General features: G+C 43.0%; 1 protein-coding gene across 1 annotated transcript in view; it reads right to left on the bottom strand.

Annotated features, from left to right (window-relative positions):
* The window catches only part of LOC126183224 (uncharacterized), a 679,892-nt gene that overhangs the window by 72,577 nt on the left and 586,359 nt on the right, over positions 1–20,956 (bottom strand). The window contains exon 20 of the mRNA XM_049925008.1: positions 17,004–17,259. Coding sequence (XP_049780965.1) covers positions 17,004–17,259 — 256 coding nt within the window. The remainder of the gene's footprint in view (positions 1–17,003; positions 17,260–20,956) is intronic.

Raw genomic sequence — 20,956 nt, 5'->3', positions numbered from 1 at the left:
AGCTTTAGGGAACAAGAATGGGGAAAGAAATACAGTAGAAGAAGAATGGGTAGCTCTGAGAGATGAAATAGTGAAGGCAGCAGTGGATCAAGTAGATAAAAAGATGAGGACTAGTAGGAATCCTTGGGTAACAGAAGAGATATTGAATTTAATTGATGAGAGGGGGAAACATAAAAATGCAGTAAATGAAGCAGGAAAAAAGGAATACAAACTTCTCAAAAATGAGATTGACAGGAAGTGCAAAATGGCTAAGCAGGGATGGCTAGAGGACAAATGTAAGGATGTAGAGACATGTATCACTAGGGTTGAGGTAGATACTGCCTACAGGAAAATTAAATAGACCTTTGGAGAAAATAGAACCACTTGTATGAATATCAAGAGATCAGATGGAAACCCAATTCTAAGCAAACAAGGGAAATCAGAAAGGTGGAAGGAGTATATAGAGGGTCTATACAAGTGTGATGTACTTGAGGACAATATTAGAGAAATGGAACAGCACGTAGATGAAGATGACATGGGAGATATGATACTGTGTGAAGAGTTTAACAGAGCACTGAAAGATCTAAGTCGAAACAAGGCCCCGGGAGTAGACAACATTCCATTAGAACTACTGTTAGCCTTGGGAGAGCCAGCCCTGACAAAACTCTACCATCTGGTGAGCAAGGAGCCACCGTGGTGATGTCACACCCAGCCTCAACCCGATTAGCAACATGTGTCAAAAGACTGAGCAACATTCAACACTTCAGCCAAAGATGTGTCCTTGCACTGTAGTGCGCACCGATGCACCTTCTTGTCAGGAACCAATCAAATGATGGCATCATGGACCATAAAATCGGTATTGATAAGAAACTGGCATTTTTGACTGAGGCCATGGAGTTCGGTCACCCAAACCTGGTAAGACTGGTGGGGCTGTGTATGACAATGATAGCTATGGGTGCTGCAATGACATGTGTGCACAATGTGGCAAAATTCTACACATTTCGTCAAATGAAAGTGATGCAGGTTGCTGGAGCAAGGATAATTGGCACAACAGCCAGCAGATCTGAGGGGAAATACAAGAAAGGAACAAAGTCTTACACATGTTTGTATCAGTGACACCAAAAGTGAGGAAATGTTGTCAAAATAACTTCCCATAATCCTCCCAGCCTTTGACAACATCATTATAAATTCAAAAAGGTGGCAGGTACACCGATGGTGCAGAATCCTGCATAGTCAATGAGGGTGACAAATTCATGATAGCACCAATAGGAGCCTGCTGCTGCTTAAGGAGAGATTTGAGCAGTGCCTCCATAGACATGACAACCAACAGAACAATAAAATATACTGAACACATGGAACTGAACACCACACTCATCACCAATTGTGTCATAATGCTAGACACAACTAATAGTGCAGCCACTGAGAACAAAAGTTTATTTATCCCCATTCAAGTAAAGAACCAGCACAGAAACAGTACAATAAGCAGGAGAACACAGTTGGAGAAGGAGCATCGGCTGCACTTTCTTTACATAAGGAAGGCTCTGGTAGGCAGCATGATGGATGTCATGCTGGGTGCAATAGTTTTGTGACCCACTGTGGGTGGCCTCTGTTGGCTGGCCCTGCAGCTGCACACACACACACACACACACACACACACACACACACACACACACACACACACACACACCAGGGAGTCCACAACTCTCTTGTGGATACGTGCGTAGCGAGCACGGGACCCCGGGCTAATGTGGCCCTCCTTCCTTTCCGGGCTGCATACCTTCCCTTTCCTCATCCTTCCCCCTCCCCCATCTTCGCCCCCCCCCCCTCACCTCTGGCTCTTTCCTTCCCTTTCTCCCCCTCTGGGAGTATGGTTTGTGCCTCCGTCCGGAGACGGACGCTCTACACTGTTACAAATTCCTTGCTTTCTATAGTTGCAAGTCTTCGTCCTTCCTCTGTCCTTCTCTTTTCCTTCCCACTTCTCTCTGCACTTTTCTCTGCTGCGGCATTTGAGACCCCTCTTCTTTCCTTTCCCTTTCTCTTTTTTCCTCCCTGTGCGTGTCTGAAGGCCGACCCACGCACTTCCATGCGTAGCCGGTGACGGGGTAACGCGTAATTCCCCGCTCCGGGTAGACAGGTAGGACACGTACGTACCCCCTGGTAACGGCCAGGCCCAGGGAGGGGTGATTACCTGAGCTGATACCTTCCAAAAGTGCCGATTGGTCCCTCCGTCCGTTTGTCAGGAGGTGTGACCTGAGGTGTGAACAATCACCTAAGGCGGGAGTGCCCTCAGTGAGGGCCCCCACAAGGGAGGAGCGCACCATCGGACCATCGGAGACGCTGGTAATCATTGGGGGATTCTTCCGCAATGGTTTCCTCACCTTCTACTATGTCTGCTCACAAATGTAAGTATACTGAGTCTCAGCTACAGACAGTTCTTCCATCGTTGCCACAGTTCCTTGTTGTTTCTCGGTCTGACGCAGGTCACGACTTCTCCACGGTCAACCCTTTCATTATTCAGAAAGGTGTCGACGCAATTGCAGGTCCTGTAAAGTCTTGTTCCAGATTACGGAATGGCACCCTGTTGTTAGAAACAGTCAGTGCCCTCCAGGCACAAAAATTGCTGTGTACTTCTCTGCTCCACACCTTCCCTGTCCGGGTGGAACCGCACCGTACCTTAAACTCCTCGCGTGGAGTCGTTTATACACGCTCCCTCGATGGTTTGTCTGACGAAAAAATTCAGCACTACCTGTCTGACCAGGGCGTAACGGCTGTTCATAGAGTTATGAAAAGGGTTGACACGAACATCATTCCAACCCGCACTGTCTTCTTGACATTTGACAAAGTTCAACTCCCATCGAAAATCAAAGCAGGCTATGAGATAATTTCTGTTCGCCCTTATGTCCCAAACCCTACACGTTGCTATCGGTGTCAGCGGTTCAATCACACCAGCCAGTCCTGTTCCAATCCGGCCAAATGTGTTATGTGTGGCAAGGATGCCCATGAGGGTGCTTGTCCACCTCCATCCCCTCGCTGCATCAGCTGTATGGGTGACCACGCTGCTTCCTCTCGAGATTGCCCCGTTTTTAAGGATGAAAAGCTCATCCAGGAAATAAGAGTGAAGGAAAAGGTGTCGACCTTTGCTGCTCGAAAATTATTCGCCAGTCGCAAGCCCACCATGCCTCAGACAGGAAAATACAGCACTGTCCTTGCTTCTCCTCGGCCAACAAAGGAGGTGGCCACGCAGACTTGCGACCTCACCTTTAGTGCCACGGTCATCAGATCGGCCAGCACAAAGATCGTTCGTTCAACCTCACCACTTTCGCCTGCCCACTCTATGGCTCATCCTTCATCGGGTTCTGCTAAATCTCGAGCCCAAAAGTCAGACACCAAGCCTTCCAAAAAAGAGCATACTCGTGAAGAGTTTTTACGTACCGCAACTTCCCAACCATCGGTTCCTCCTTCATCTAAACATCATACTTCTAAGAAGGCTACAAAGAAACCCAGTTCCTCTCCTTCTCCACCAAGGCGTGTCCCATCTGCAGCACCACCTGGCGGAAATCGCCCTCGGCCGTCTTCTGTGTCGCCGAGGCGCACTGCTGGTGGCCAGTTAACCGGCCGATCGCTGGTGGTAGGAGCTGCTCCTGACCAACCTATGGATCAGGATCTTCTGCCTTCGGCTGAATGCCATTCCATGCTGTCGGTCACTAGCTCCGAGCAGTCTTTGAGTTGACAGCAACTTTGGTCACATTCCTCCATTTTCTGTTCACCCCATGTCCATTATCCACTGGAATATCCGTGGCATTCGAGCCAATAGGGATGAATTGTCGATCCTCTTACGATCCTACTCGCCGGTCATCTTCTGTCTTCAGGAAACAAAGCTGCGTCCCCATGACCGCTTTGTTCTCCCTCATTTTCAGTCCGTCCGATATGATCTCCCCTCTGTTGAAGGCACCCCAGCCCATGGAGGACTCATGATTCTTCTCCATGATACTCTCTATTATCACCCAATCCCCTTAAACACTTCCTTCCAAGCTGTCGCCATCCGTCTTTCCCTTTCCGGATACACGTTCTCTCTTTGTACTGTAAACATTCCATCGTCCACACCAATGGCACGAGCTGATCTCCTTCATCTTCTTGGTCAGCTTCCACCCCCCTATTTGCTGGTTGGGGACTTCAATGCCCACCACCCGCTTTGGGGATCTCCACATCCTTGTCCACGTGGCTCACTATTGCTAGACGTCTTCCACCAAGCGGATCTAGTTTGCCTCAACACTGGGATCCCTACATTTTTATCTGCCTCCACAACAAATTTATCTCATTTGGACCTTGCGGTCGGTACTGTTCCGCTAGCTCGGCGCTTTGAATGGTTCGCCCTTGATGATACACACTCGAGTGACCACTTTCCATGTGTCCTTAGACTGTAGCCTCAACTGCCATACATGCGCCCGCGACGATGGAAGTTTGCCCAAGCTGATTGGACACTTTTTTCGTCTCTAGCGACATTCAATGACCGTCACTTTCCCAGTGTCGACGATGAGGTCACACATATTACCGACGTTATTCTTACGGCTGCGGAACATTCAATACCACGCACCTCCGAATTGCCCCGGCGCCCCCCAGTTCCTTGGTGGAACGAGGCATGCCGTGATGCACTACATGAGCGGCAACATGCTCTCCGCGTTTTCCGCCACCATCCTACTTTGGCCAACTGTATCCGCTATAAGCAGTTCCGTGTGCGTTGCCGTCAAGGCATCCGCGATAGCAAGAAGGCAAGCTGGAAATTCTTTATTAGCTCATTTAACACCTTCACTCCCTCCTCGGAAGTTTGGAGTCGGCTTCGACGGTTCTCAGGCGCGCCTAGTTTCTCCCCGGTCTCTGGGCTCACTGTCGCGCATGATACATTCGTGGACCCCGTCGCAATTTCTAACTCGCTGGGTCAGCACTTTGCTGAGATTTTGAGCTCTTCCAATTACCCACCAGCGTTTCTCCCAAAGAAACGTTCAGCGGAAGTGCGACCTCTTGCTTTCTCCTCTCAAAATCGCGAAAGCTATAATACTGTTTTCTCCATGAGGGAACTCCAACATGCACTCTCTTCTTCTCGCTCCTCCGCCCCAGGACCGGATGGTATCCACGTCCAAATGTTGCTGCATTTATCAACCCATAGTCTGCATTACCCCCTTTGCCTTTATAATCGAATTTGGACCGACATTACTTTTCCCAGACGATGGCGGGAAGCTATCGTCGTTCCCATTCCGAAACCTGGAAAGGACAAACATCTCCCCTCTAGCTATCGCCCCATTTCTCTCACGAGTAGTGTCTGTAAGGTTTTGGAGCATGTGGTGAATTACCGTCTAGCGTGGTGTCTGGAGTCCCGCAGTCTTTTAACACCTGCCCAATGCGGATTCCGAAACCATCGTTCTGCAGTTGACCATCTTGTTGCACTTTCCACTTATATCATGAACAATTTTCTCCGGAAACGCCAAACAGTAGCAATATTTTTTGATCTGGAGAGAGCATACGATACCTGTTGGAGGACGGGCATCCTCCGCACAATGTTCTCTTGGGGCTTTCGAGGTCGGCTGCCCCTTTTTCTTCACGAATTTATGGCAGAGTGCACATTTAGGGTGCGGGTGAACACTACTCTCTCCCGTACTTTCTCCCAAGAAAACTGGGTACCCCAGGGCTCCGTGCTGAGTGTTGTACTGTTTGCCATTGCCATCAATCCAATTATGGATTGTCTCCTTCCTGATGTCTCGGGCTCCCTATTTGTGGACGATTTTGCAATCTACTACAGCTCTCAACAGACCAGCCTTCTTGAACGGCGTCTTCAAGGATGTCTCGATCGCCTTCACTCTTGGAGCATCGAAACCGGCTTCCGTTTCTCTCCCAGTAAGACCGTTTGTGTTAATTTTTGGCGACGTAAGGAGTTTCTTCCACCCTCCTTACATCTAGGACCTGTCAACCTTCCGTTTTCAGACGTTGCTAAATTCTTGGGTCTTATGTTTGATAGAAAACTATGCTGGTCCTCCCACATTTCGTATCTTTCGGCTCGCTGTCTGCGATCCCTCAACACCCTCCGTGTCCTGAATGGTACCTCCTGGGGAGCAGACCGAGTGGTCCTTCTCCGCCTCTATCGCGCCTTAGTGCGCTCGAAATTGGACTATGGAAGCATAGTCTACTCCTCTGCCCGGCCATCTATTCTTCGGCGTCTCGACTCTATCCACCACCGTGGATTACGTTTAGTGTCTGGAGCGTTTTACACCAGCCCTGTGGAAAGCCTTTATGCTGAGACTGCTGAACCTCCACTGTCCAATCAGCGAGCAGTCCTTCTGAGTCGTTATGCCAGCCATCTGTCTTCCATGCCTGCTAATCCAGCCCATGACATATTTTTCGACGCCTCCTTTGATGTAGGGTATGCAGGCCGCCCCTCCTCCCTACTACCACCGGGAGTCCATTTCCGTCAACTGCTCCATTCTCTTTCCTTCCGCTTTCCAAAAACCTTCTTGACAACTTGGGGTACAGCACCGCCTTGGCTCCGTCCCCGGATCTGCCTGCTCCGTGACCTTTGTCGATTTCCCAAGGATGGTACCCCTTCACTTGTTTATCGTCGGGCATTTGCTGCTCTATGTGCACAAATGATGGACGCCACATTTATTTACACCGACGGCTCGCAAACATCGTTAGGTGTAGGGAGTGCCTATGTTGTTGGCGACACCCCAAATCACTTTCGGCTTCCCGACCAGTGTTCGGTCTATACTGCGGAGCTTTACGCTGTTCTCCAGGCTGTCCACTACATCCGCCGCCATCAGCGGATGCAGTACGTTATCTGCTCCGATTCTCTCAGCTCTCTCCTCAGTCTCCAAGCTCTTTACCCTGTGCACCCTCTGGTCCACCGGATTCAGGACTGTCTGCGCTTGCTCCACCTGGGGGGCGTCTCGGTGGCGTTCCTCTGGCTCCCGGGACACATTGATATCTGTGGAAATGAGGCGGCCGATATTGCAGCCAAGGCTGCAGTCTCTCTTCTTCGGCCAGCTATTCCATCGATTCCCATCGCCGATCTATGGAGCGTCTTATGTCGTCATGTTGTTCATTTATGGCACGCGCTCTGGTCGACACTTCCCCAAAATAAATTGCGGGACGTGAAAACTCTTCCTTGTGCTTGGACCTCTTCCTCCCGAACACGTCGTCGGGAGGAGGTAATTTTAACTGGACTCCGGATAGGGCACTGTCTTTTTAGCCATCGACATCTTTTAAGCGGCGATCCTCCCCCACTCTGTCCCCACTGCTCTCAGTTGTGGACGGTAAGACACCTTTTAATTGAGTGCCCCTATTTTACTCCGTTACGCGCCCGTCTACAGCTGTCGCCTGATATATCGTCAATTTTAGCAGATGACACGCATTCTAGAGTTCATTCGTGCCAGTGAAATGACGTCAGTCATTTGAAGTTTTTTTTTTGGGATGACCAACCCCTTTCTGTAGTGGATTTTTAAGCCTTCCTTCTGCTTTTAGTTTCTCCAATTTTATGCCTTTCGTTCCCACTGCTGCTGGTTTCTATTTTAGGTTTTTTACTGTTTCTTAAGTCCCGGACAGGGCGCTAATGACCGTTGCAGTTTTGCGCCCCAAAAAAAAAAAAAAAAAAAAAAAAGACACAGACACTTGATTACTCTTTATGTGCACAACTTTTTGTCTTCCTCTACTTCTGGCACATGCCATAGTGATGTAATCTACAGTAGTTCTCCTCGATGTAGATTACACATTGTAAGATGTGTAACAGTGATAGTGTCACAATATTTAGTTTTCTGAAGCTAGGTCTACAATGTGCTCTTGCTGCTGTGCTGAAAACTCTCCTAATTGCCTTTCTTTATAATTTAAATACACTGGTTGGAATCATCTGATGGCCACACAGAAAGGTATCATATGCTATATACTATTAGCACTAGAATTCTAATGAGAAGTTATGTTATCTGGAGGGTAAATATACGTTTACTAATTTCACATTTTCATGGTGATTATCCCAAGATATTTTTGAATCAATTATTCTCCCAAGGAAATTTGCATTACTTAATTCCTGTTCCAATTGTGTTTTATGATTTCACATAATATGGAGATTCTTTGCTCTATCTTGATTGATACAGGAATTTACATGACACAAAACTTCAACCCTATCAGTGGGGTGATGTATTTCATATTTCAACACAACCACTGTTTGTGATGTAATGGCTAGATCAACATCAAATAAATAATCGTAAGTAGGCAATCCGTTCTCTTATATCAGAACTCGTTGTTGTTGTTGTTGTTGCTGTAGTCTTCAGTCCAGAGACTGGTTTGATGCAGCTCTCCATGCTACTCTATCCTCTGCAAGCTTTATCATCTCCCAGTACCTACTGCAACCTACATCCTTCTGAATCTGCTTAGTGTATTGATCTCTTGGTCTCCGTCTACAATTTTTACCCTCCAGGCTGCCTTCCAATACTAAATTGGTGATCCCTTGATGCCTCAGAACATGTGCTACCAACTGATCCCTTCTTCTAGTCAAGTTGTGCCACAAATTTCTCTTCTCCCCAATTCTGTTCTGTACCTCCTCATTAGTTATGTGATCTATCCATCTAATTTTCAGCATTCTTCTGTAGCACCACATTTTGAAAGCTTCTATTCTCTTCTTGTCTAAACTATTTATCAGCCATGTTTCACTTCCATACATGGCTACACTCCATACAAATACTTGCAGAAATGACTTCCTGACACTTAAATCTATACTCTATGTTAACAAATTTCTCTTCTTCAGAAACGCTTTCCTTGCCATTGTCAGTCCACATTTTATATCCTCTCTACTTTGACTATCATCAATCATTTTTCTCCCAAATAGCAAAACTCATCTCCTAGTCAAGTGTCTCATTTCCTAAACTAATTCCTTCAGCATCACCCGTTTTGCTTTTGTTGATGTTCATCTTATATCCTCCTTTCAAGACACTATCCATTCTGTTCAACTGCTCTTCCAGGTCCTTTGCTGTCTCTGACAGAATTAAAATGTTATTGGCAAACCTCAAAGTTTTTATTTCTTCTCCATAGATTTTAATTCCTACTCCAAATTTTTGTTTTGTTTCCTTTACTGCTTGCTCAGTATACAGATTGAATAACATCAGGGATAGGCTACAATCCTGCCTCACTCCCTTCCCAACCACTGCTTCCCTTTCATGACTTTTGACTCTTATAACTGCCACCTGGTTTCTGTACAAATTTTAAATAGCCTTTGGGTCAATTTACGGCTCCCACTGCGTGTAAATCTGTTGTCTGTTCTTTGACTCTTGCAATAGTGGACAAAGCTGGTGCCGACAGTTTGTTCAACCTGGATGATTTCAGTGCTCTTTGTTTTTCCATTGTGGATGCAACACACCTCATTTCTGACCAGATCCATTACCAGCTGTTAGATTTCCTGTATTCTGAGTTCTCATCTCTTTTTTCAGATGGGTTAGGTAGCGCCACTAATTTTATGACCCACATTACCTTGAAACCTAAAGCATGATGACGTTTTTCCTTTGCATGCCCTGTTCCAGTGGCTTTGTGTGATTAAGTGAAATCTGAATTGAACAGGCTGATACCACTGGGGGTCATACAACCTATTACATCAAATGAATAGTCTAATCCCACTTGTAATTGTTAAAAAACAGAATGGTCAGCTTCAATTCTGTGGAGACCTTAAAGTTTCAATTAATGCCCAGTCTATCAATGACACCTGCTCTTTGCCCCATCAGGATGAGTTATTGGCCAAACTCTCCAGGGGACAGTATCTCTGTAAAACTGATTTATCTGAAGCCTATTTACGTGTTCTGTTAGATGAGGATTTGGAAAGGTTCCATATAATTAACACACACTTCAGGCTGTACCAATATCAGCACCTTCCATTTGGTATGTCTAGCATCCCAGTGATTTTTCAATATTTTCTTGAAGAATTGATGATGTCTGTTATGGGGTGCATCAACTATCTTGGTGACACTCTTGTGATGCGTACATTCATGAAAGAACATTTATGCAACTTATACTCCTTGCTAACAGCTTACATACTGCAGGGTTGTAATGCAATCTGGCCAAGTCCCACTTTTTTCAGCTATCAATTGTGTGTTTGAGGTCTGAGATATCTCAGGATGGTGTAAAGCCTTTATTTCATCATCTCACAGCTCTGCCTCTTCCTTCCAGTGTCAAAGAACTCCAAGAATTTTTAGGGAAAATTGTCTACTATCACAAATTCATTCTGGGTGTGGTCACATAGGGCCATCCTCTCTATCAACTGCTTCACAAGGATGTTCCTTTCCAGTGGATATCAGCCTATGAGTACATATTTATGTTTTTGAAATCTAAATTACATTCTGCTCCTTGTTTGGCTACCTTACATCCTGACCACACCTGGTCTTGGCTACAGATGCCTCTCAGTATGGCCTTGGGGCCACTCTTGCACATTGCTATGGGGGTGGTTATGAATGTCTGATAGCTTATGCATCAAAAACGCTTAACTCTGTTCAGCAGTGCTACTCCCAGGTTGAAAAGGAAGTGCTTGCCTTTGTCTGTGCTGCAAAAAATTTCATGTGTTCTTATATGTGAGCAAGTTCTAGCTCATTACAGACTGCAAGCCCTTGGTTTTATTGTTTAACCCTTCAACCTCATTGCCTGACAAAGCAGAACACTGCCTTCATTGTTGTGCCTTGTTTCTTTGTCACTACAACTATGATATAAATTTTCAACCAACAGGACAGCATGCCAGTGCTGATGTGCTGTCCCATCTTCCAATGGGGTCGGATCCTACATTTGATGAGGATGATCTCATTTGTTTTGACTTAGATGTTGAGGGCCAAAGTACTGTGGAAGGGTTTCCTATTATGGACTCCTAGATCACAGCTGCTGTTGCTGCTCATCCAGTTTTGTGCCAAGTTGCCCACCTCGTTCAGCATGGCTGGCCTTTGTCACTATCTTTTGATGTTTGATGATATTGTTATCATAGCGACTGACAGTCTGTTGCTCAGAATTGTGATTGTGGCTGCCCTGTGGTAGGATGTGCTTCAGCTCCTACATCTCAGACATTGGGAAGTCTCGTGTACCAAGTCATTGCCCTGTCGACATGTGTTTTGGCCTGGCAGCTTGTTCTCAGTGAACTACACAACAGACGTTGTTGCAGGTGATGCACTTTCCGTGGCCCACACTGCAGCATCTGTGGGAATGTGTACATGTTGATTTCACCGGACCCTTCCTAAATTCTTACTGGTTGTTGGTTGTTGATGCTTTCTCAAACTTTCCATATGTTTTCCACTGTCCTTTCATGTCAGTGGTGGCTACAATTCGGGCCCACTCAAAATTTTTTTCTGTTGAAGGATGGCCTTACAAGCTTGTGATGGACAATGGACCACAGTTTGTGTCTCAGACCTTCCACGATTTCTGTGCCCACCAAGGCATTTGCCATGTGACTGCTCCTCCTTTCCTCCCTCGATCTAATGTGAGGTGGAATAGCTTATCTGCACATTCTACATTCAATTGAAGAAGTACACTGCTGACTCTTCACCTCTCGACTTCCTACAGGTTAATGAAGGTGGGGGATCGGAGTCCAGCCAAGATGCTCTGTGGTTGCCAGCCCTGTACCCTTCTGGATTTGTTCATACCACCCCACCAGCATCTGTTTTTGCAGCCCTCGTTGCTGTTCACTCCTCACTCTGCAGTCTGGGATCAGCGATTTGGTCACCACACAAAGTGGATGCAAAGTCCACAGTTGCTACGGCCACTACCAGTGACGGGGTGGTCACAAACCAAACCAGCTGTGTCATTGTGCCACGATTGGGGCTGAAGATCCTACACCACCACAACCTACACCTCGTCCTTCTGAACCTATAACTGCCTGTCAGAGCATCCCTGCTGTGAGGGTAGATCCACCCTCCTTGTGGATGTCACCACCACCTGCTTCTCCTTCGGGGTCGGGCCCCAGTGCGTGCTGCCGGCCCTTCCTGTGATGCTTCACACCTACCTGTGCTTCTGCCACCATCTGGGCTGGAGCCGTCAGGTCTTTACCTGACAGCATTCTCAGCACCACCACACGAGTGGCCGGCACCTTCACTAACTGTGCAGTTCAATCACATCGGGTACACAGACACCTAGACGTCGCCTGCGCCCTCATCACCAGTCGTCCCTTGTGATACTTCGTGGGGTGACAGTCACTACACGTGTCCACAGATGCATCATTTCTGCCCCTACTCATCAGTTCCAGCCCAGAATCTCCTGCCACTGCTGCTCTCATCACCTGTGGTAGCTACTGTAGAGGCCACGGATGTGTCTACGGTTGCCCTGATGCCTGCATCAGAGGAGCATACTTTTCCCAAGAAGGGAGGGGTGCTATAACCCTGTACACAAAAGCTGGATACATGTGTGACATCAGGTCACTGGTGTGTTACAATTCAAATAGTGAACCAAAAGCGACTGTGTGAGCCAGTTACCAGAGGCTGCCTGTGATGTGTCACGAGGCTATGGCACATGGCATGACATCCACTGCGCCACCTACTGGAGCCCTCGTCTACATAAAGACACTGCAGCTGGTGTCTTTCTAAAATTGTTTTCTACTGCTTACTGTACAGTTTGTATGTTCATCATTTACTTGAATGTGGATAAATAAACTTTTATTCTTATGGGCCCCACTATTGGTTGTGTCTACTATTAAACTGAAGGGGGGAGGGGGGGAGGAAAGAAAGAAAAGAGAAGGAACTAATGACATCAGCTGCATTGGGACTCAGCAGTGATAAGTGAAAATGTGTGCTGGACTGGGACTTGAGCCCTGGATCTCCTGCTTTCCTACTCACTGGGCAGCTGCATTAACCACTGCACCACCTGAACACAGTGTTTATCAGAAATTTGTGGACTGTCTTGGCACACTCCCTGGCTGACTCAAATTCCAACCTAGTGGCACCTGCTATAGTCCCTGTCCGTGTCCTCCATGCTTGCTAATTTTATATTCCCACTGGAAGTTGAAGGTACTGAAGGTTGTGGATTCACTTCCCATTGAGGGAAATCAGTAATAAGAAGGCATGGTGTCTGTTCTTTTGAATATGTCTGAATGAACGGGCACCACACATTCAACCCTTCCTTCCCTGTGAAGGGCTTAGGAAGAGGGGCATCTATTTTTGAAGGGCTCCTAGACCTATGACTAATTACTATTCACAGTCACGTGAATGAGTGGTAAATGGTATCAACAAGGGACAATAGTACTGGAGGTACATTTGGTGTCTTTGGTACAGCAAGTAACTCATCCTGCTCCTGAGCACAGAATACACATGGGGGCAGAGTTGTGGTTAGTGCAATGTTGTACAGAATAGTAAATAGTAACTGTTAATTAAGCTTGGTGATTCTATTTTAATTTTTGGATCTGCAATGCTCCAAGGATTATAGGTTCCCATTAAGAACTTAGGTACTTAACACTTAACAAAGTGATTTCCTTTATGACAGGAGAAAAACCTAGCACTAAATTATGGAGTAAATTACTTATTATCTGAAGTTACTTGGAACTTTTGAGCCTCAGACTTTTTTCTGTGTTTATGATTACTAAGAAACACACATTACACACTCAAAAGAGTGGCCATTTATGGCAAAGGCAGGCTATTTACACTGCTATTGAAACAAGGAAACTAAATGTAAGATGATATGGTAGTTATAGTAGGCACAAAACAAAGTATTACACAACTCTGGTTGACTTTGTATGAGCAATGCCTGAGTCACAATCATGTAGTTTCAAACACTTCCTTAGAACAAACTGATCAGTGATTAGAGGAAGAGGTGAAAATATTGCATCAATTACATTGGGATGAGGAGAAATAGTTTTCCAAACCAGATACTGCTGCTGTAATTTGTAGAATGTGCAACTCTAACTCACAATGTTTGATTTTTCTACCAAATATATTCTGAAAGACACTTGAAAACTTCCAAAAATTCTCAAAAATATACCTAAGACCAAATTTGAAGCATTTTCCTTGACTAGTTTATGTTCCTTTTTTTGCAGTAACAGTATAGGTAAACTTAATTGTGGTATGAAAATGTAACTCACTGAAATGAATGTAAGAAATGCACCACCCTGGCATTTGCTTTAAGAAATTTAGGGAAACTACAAAAAAAACCTAAATCTGGGTGGCCAGATGGGGATTTGAATTACCGCTCTCAAGAGTACAAGTCTAGTGTCTTAACCAATGTGCCACCTCAATTGGTATGAATGGAACAGAAGACAACAGAGCACTGCAGTGGTCTTCACTCAGCTGTAGTGTGTGATAGAGAGGGCAAACAGACTTTACATAATTTTGCAGAAGAAGTTATAGTAAACTAAACTACACTGCAAAATGATAAAGCAACCTAGTGTGCCATATATGGCCATGTGGGTGTCACTTGACTGTTCCTTGGTTGTGAATCTGCACTCTGTTCAGCCTCAATGCACTTTTCTCTCACCCTACTACACCTTAAACTGTGTTTTTCTGTAGTAAACCACCATGCTTCCTTATGTGTGTGGAAGGACAAACCACCTGTTGGGTTGCAATAAACAAGTGATCACTCACATGAGGACAAGTGAGGGAAGTGAATGAGGGAACTGCCAGTTTCCTGGAGTCAAGTCCTGTGGAAAGTGAATGGTGGGAATGAGTGCCACTCACTTGGCTTTGCCACACAGATGCAATGCTGTAATAGAAGTATTGTTCGTAAATGAATACTTCCGAATTGATATAAAGTGGATACATGTTTGTTTATCTGATTTCCATGATTTTTCCACATTATTTCAAATGGTTCTTACAAACAGACCATAGCAGACATCTTCTCCTTAACTTGCTTATCATTAAAGTTTCTGAAATTGAGTAAGTTCTTATGATGTATGTTTATTATTATTATTATTATTATTATTATTATTATTATTATTATTATTATTACAGCTCTAATTTCCATTTTTATCCTGAAAATTCATTGATAGTGATTTTACTATTCAAAATTTTTTAAAGTTTGTTAATATCATGATGTATTCTACAAATCTGTGCCATCAACACAAAAGTCCAACTGGGGGACAGGGAGGGATTACTTTGAAACGCCATCTGCTGGTAAAAAATGGAACTATTCCTTCAGCAATATTTTCAGTACATTTGTCCCATAGCTTATTTACTGAGTGATGGTGTGGCACCAGCTGCTGTTGTGATGAGCTACTTTAGTTGTTCATTGGCAGAATGATTCATTGTAGCAGATACTGGTTGTTCAACATTTTAGAAATAATATTTTTTTATTATTAAAAATGTTCCACTTCTCTCTGCGCATTTCTCTAAAAACCACAATGTCCTACTGGGAATAAATTTTGAGTTTTAGTTCTTGAACTTTTTGATCACTCAGTACAAAATCTGTCTGTATTTCACTTGTAATGTTGTGTTGCAGATAAGAAAGCCTCCTCATATTTCTTCTTCTCTTGGTTCTTCTTCATCAATGAAAATAGCTTTTTGTTCCAAAAATGTGAGATTTCAAAACCTTTACATGTTCCTGTTGACTGGATGAAATGTCTCATTGCAGAAGCTAGTTCTACTTTACATACTGCAGCCACTATGAATCATCAGTTTAGATTACTTTTTCATGAAATGGTACTCTGTAGAGGCATCATCTCTCATTTTCTTCACTGTTTTTGTACCCATGACTCCTGTTATCTAGACCTGTCACTTTCATTACTGGAGGCTGTGTTATTAACTGATAATTCTAGTGGACTGGACATTCAACTGTGCATCTATAGTTTCTTTTGTCCAGCATACTGAGCAGTTTTCTCTTGAAATCAGTCCAGAATATTTGTTGCTATAATTTTGTAGAAGTTCTTCCAGTTTTTTGTTTACTCCTTATCCCGAATGTGGTAACATTTACTATTAAACTTTGAGAATGAAGAATATTTATTAGCCACTGGTCATTTTGCAGTGAAATGTGTTTTGTTATTGTTACATAAAAGTACAGAATGTAATAATATGGCAGATTAGAATAAAACATCTGAAAACCTAATTTTATCTTTGTATGTCACAAAGAGGTCTTTAATGTTGTGTAATGAATTCTCTGATAGCTAGATGTACGATTTTACTTTCAAATTTCTATGTAGCATAGACTGAGCAGTGATTCTTGTTCCTTCTGTTGTGCTAAAAGAGATAAATATCTGCTTATGGAGAATAAAAAGTGTTCTCTTAAATTATTAAATTTATTTCTGAGCAGTTGAATTTATTATTTTTGAGTAACTGTGATCAGTTTCAAACCAAAGAAGGCTTCATTGGTGTATTTAGTGTCTGCAAATATACCAGGTAATATACCAGGTCATCATAAAGCAGCACAACTGCATTGCCATACAAATGGTGCTGCTTTACGATTAAGTTGTACACTTACAGATGCATAATACATTGCTTACCACACTATGTGCCTGAAGATGAAGCCTTCTGGGCTTTCATATCAATGGAAAATGGTAAAAAGTAATAAATACTGTTGATTGGAGATAGAAAATGTCAATAAAAGAGAATAAATTCTTTCTATTCTCTGTCATAATCAGAGATTGACAATTTGTGATACATTCTGAGTGGTCTCCCTCTGTGCAAATTCCCTTTTTTGGACAACATGTGACTTGGCATATCTGAGTTAGCCATAACTTTAATTGTATGTAGTTGAACTTTCTCCCAGTCAACAAGTTATTTAACAGAGAGTAATGAAACATATGTGTACAATTGCCCTATTCTAAGCCTGAAAGAAAAAGAAGACAACTGTGATCCATATGACAAGTCTTGTAATTTATACAATCAATTTGCTATATTTAAAATGTTTGTGAAGTGAGAGGAATGTCTCCATACAAGCAACATACTCGTATGTAATGTCTTCATTCCACTGTAGGTAATATATCTGAGAGTATTATTCATATTTGAATATATAATGGTATCATTTCAGAATTTTTATTCCTAATTAACTTAACTGTTTTATATGTTTTAATTTTAAATGTTAGTTTTGAAGCCAGTGATATTACTTACCAATCCATCCCAACTTCAGGCCCAGCTGCACATGCAGTGGGAAGTGTGTATTTATAAGCCATGGCTCAATATGTGGCTTCAGATGGGGTATAAGAAAATCATCATCATTGATATACAATGTAACATCTGAATCAGGACCTTCTGGTACTTCGATTACTATTTTTATGGTGGAATCCAATTTTTTTAATAGGAATGATTTTATCCATTGAAGTGAAGAATGATTATCCTGTTCAGCAGCAACTGTCTGTGAGCTGACCTACAAGAAAAATGACAGAATGTAAGAAAAAATAAAGCATCTAAATTTATGTGAAATGTGTAGTTTGGCAGAGCCTTCCTGTGGAGAAATGAAGATTGACAGTTTCTTTTCTGCCTGAAAGTTAAAACAAATTCCATTTCATTCCCAACTACACACATCAAAAAATGTTTTGCACCACCCCGGTTCCCAGAACTCCTGAAGATAGACGTTGACTGTGGATATCGTATCACAGACACAGTCCCTTTGACTGTTCACAGATATCACTAATCCCACCCAAAGATGTAAACAACCATGCATGAGCGGCGCCTATTAGATGGAGGGTGTCTGACAGCTGATCAGTTCCAGTCATTCCACCAGGGAGGAGGTGCATGGCTCATGTTGTCTGTAGTTCAGCCATGTCTAGACAGTCAATACTGTGGTTTGATCATGTCTGCATTGTTACTTTGTGCCAGGAAGAGCTCTCAACAAGGGACATGTCCAGGCATCTCAGAGTGAACCAAAGTGATGTTGTTCGGACATGGAGGAGATACAGAGATACACAGAGAAAGGAACTGTCGATGACATGCCTCACCCGAGGGCTATTACTGCAGTGGATGGTTGCTACCTATGGATTATGGCTTGGAGGATCCCTGACAGCAACAACACCATTTTGAATAATGCTTTTAGTGCACCCACAGGACATCATGTTATGACTCAAACTGTGTGCAATAGGCTGCATGATGCACAACTTCACTCCAAACGTTCATGGTGAGGTCCATCTTTGCAACCATAACACCATGCAGCGCGGTACAGATGGGCCCAACAACATGCTGAATGGACTGCTTAGGATTGGCATCATGTTCTCTTCACCGATGAGTGTCACATATGCCTTTAACCAGACAATCATCAGAAATGTGTTTGGAGGTAACTCAGTCAGGCTGAACACCTTAGAGAACAGCAAGGTGGAGGTTCCCTGCTGTTTTGGGGGGTATTTTGCGGGGCTGATATATGCCGCTGGTGGTCATGGAAGGTGCCGTAACAGCTGTATGATATGTGAATGTCATCCTTCGACCAATAGTGCAACCATATTGGCAGCATAGGGGAAGGCATTAGTCTTCATGGATGACAATTCATACCGCCATTGTGCACATCTTGTGAATGAATTCCTTCAGGATAATGACATTGTTTGGCTAGAGTGGCCAGCATCTTCTCCAGACATGAACCCTATCAAACATGCCTGGAATAGATTCAAAAGGGCTGTTTATGGATGACATGACCTACCAACCACTCTGAGGGATCTATGCTGAAACACTGTTCAGGAGTGGGACAATCTGCGCCAACAGTGCCTTAATGAACTTGTGGATAGTATGCCATGATGAATACAGGCCTGCATCAATGCAAGAGGACATGCTACTGGGTATTAGAGGTATCGGTGTGTACAGCAATCTGGACCACCACCTCTGAAGGTCTCACTGTATGGTGGTAGAACATGCAATGTGTGGTTTTCATGACCAATAAAAATGGTGGAAATGATGTTTGTGTTGATATCTATTCCAATTTTCTGTACAGGTTCTGGAACTCTCGCAACCGAGGTGATGTGAAACTTTTTTTTTTGATGTGTATATATAAAGCAGAAGATTAAACTCTATTTGTTGTTGAAAAATTTAGAAGTAAAGCGAACAGTGGGACTAGTGTATTTTAGGCTTCAAGTTTTAAATGATTTATGCAAATTCCAGAATTCAGTGTACCAGAATTAAGGGGGAAAAGGCAGAAAAACAAGTTTACTGCTGTAAATGGTACTACAGAAATGGAAAGGTCACATAGAACCTGGAGTCAAGGGAACCATAAGAAGGCAAAGTGAAAAGTTCTTAATCTGGTAGTGAAAGTTTGTGTTATTCAGATAAAAATCCACTTATTTCTCAATTTCCTGCCCAGTTAAGTCAATATACATCTACCAATGTTTTTATAGTGAATATATTCAATCCATCAAGTGTCATTCTGCATTGTTGTTAAGATCTTCAGCCTAAAGCCTGGTTTGATGTAGCTCTTCTGTGAAATTACTGGAATCTACTTCCACTTGAACCTGTTTACCATAGTCAAGCATAGATCTTCCTTCACAAATTTTTCCCTACACATTTCCTTCCATTATTAAATTAACTATTTCTTGGTGTCTCATGGTAAGAGTCAGCAGACTAACCCTTCTTTTAGATGGGTGGACACATTTGTGGAGTTCCCCAAGGAAGTATACTTGGACCATTCTTGTTTATAGTATATATTTATGATATAACACATCCACAAAACTCCAAACTAGTGAACTATGCTGATTATACATCTTTTATTAGCTGGGGCTGTACAGAGCGGGCAGCATTCCAAAGCAACAAAGAGAACTTTGAAATGATCACAGAATATCTAACAGTGAATAATCTTACACTGAATAAGGACAAGACTGTAGTAATAAAATTCTTACTACATTTTACTAATACTCATACTCAATCACTTTCTGCAGTTGAAACATCTGACAAACATAAGTTTTTAGGCATATTGATTGATGAACATCTGACTTGGAAAGAGCATATCAGCTCCACCTGTAATAAGGTTTCTAGTAATATTTACTTACTAAAACATCTTGCAAATATAGTAGCTCCCCTTGTCCTTAAACAAGTGTATTATGGGTTAATACACTCACATCTGCAATGTGGGATCGAGATCTGGGGTGGGGCACCCACTGTCTATATGGATCGCATTTTCAGGCCTCGAAAGAGAGCAGTTAGGATAATTGCTAATATAAGCAAATGCCAGTTCTGTAGGTACTATTTCAAAAATTATAAATTACTGACTGTTTACTCATTGTATGTAGTAAAGACCATAATGTTTGTAAAAGAGAATGAGGAAAACAGTGTAAAGATCAGTGACACCCATAATTACAATACTCGAGCCAAAAGTGACTATCATAGGATATGGACTAACACGAAAGCTACAGACCACAGTCCATATGTAACTGGGAGACAATTCTATAATGAGTTGCAAAAAAATATAAAGCAACCCCAAGGCAATCTTTTTAAGGGCAAGATGAAAAATATGTTAATAGAAAGATGTTTATACTCATTAAAAGAATTCTGAGCTGCAGTACTGTTAGTTTATTCTTTTACATACTGCAGTATATTAGTGGTGGTATTGTTATAATTGGCTAATTGATGTATATAATCATTATATGTATGGAGTGATATATAATGTGCTAACGTGTTTATAACATTATTGCATGGAATGATATACAGTGTGCTACTTGATGTATATATTCATTCTTGGAATAACATGATATTGATATAATAGTGCAAAAAATGATGATGTCCAAGACTGTAAAGTTAACATGGACAAATAAATATTATTATTATTTCTTTCTTTTCTCAGACGTTATGTCTGGTCAACAATGGAAAGCGACGCGGACCTCGATCAAGCGTGACTTCTTTTTAACTGTATGGTATATGTTATATTGCATTTAAGAACTTTCAGATAATTGAACATGTATCAATAATTACGGATTTCTGTAGTTGTATATATAAGTTTGGATGTAGCTGTATTGCATTGATGTACTACTGGTGGATATTGTGTGGTATGACTCCTGTAGTTGATAGTATAATTGGTATAATGTCAACTTTATCCTGATGCTACATATCCTTGACTTCCTCAGCCAGTTGGATGTATTTTTCAATTTTTTCTC

Source organism: Schistocerca cancellata, chromosome 4 (genome assembly GCF_023864275.1).
Source record: "Schistocerca cancellata isolate TAMUIC-IGC-003103 chromosome 4, iqSchCanc2.1, whole genome shotgun sequence".
In the NCBI taxonomy this organism is placed as follows: domain Eukaryota; kingdom Metazoa; phylum Arthropoda; class Insecta; order Orthoptera; family Acrididae; genus Schistocerca; species Schistocerca cancellata.
This window is presented reverse-complemented; position numbering and strand designations above follow the sequence as displayed.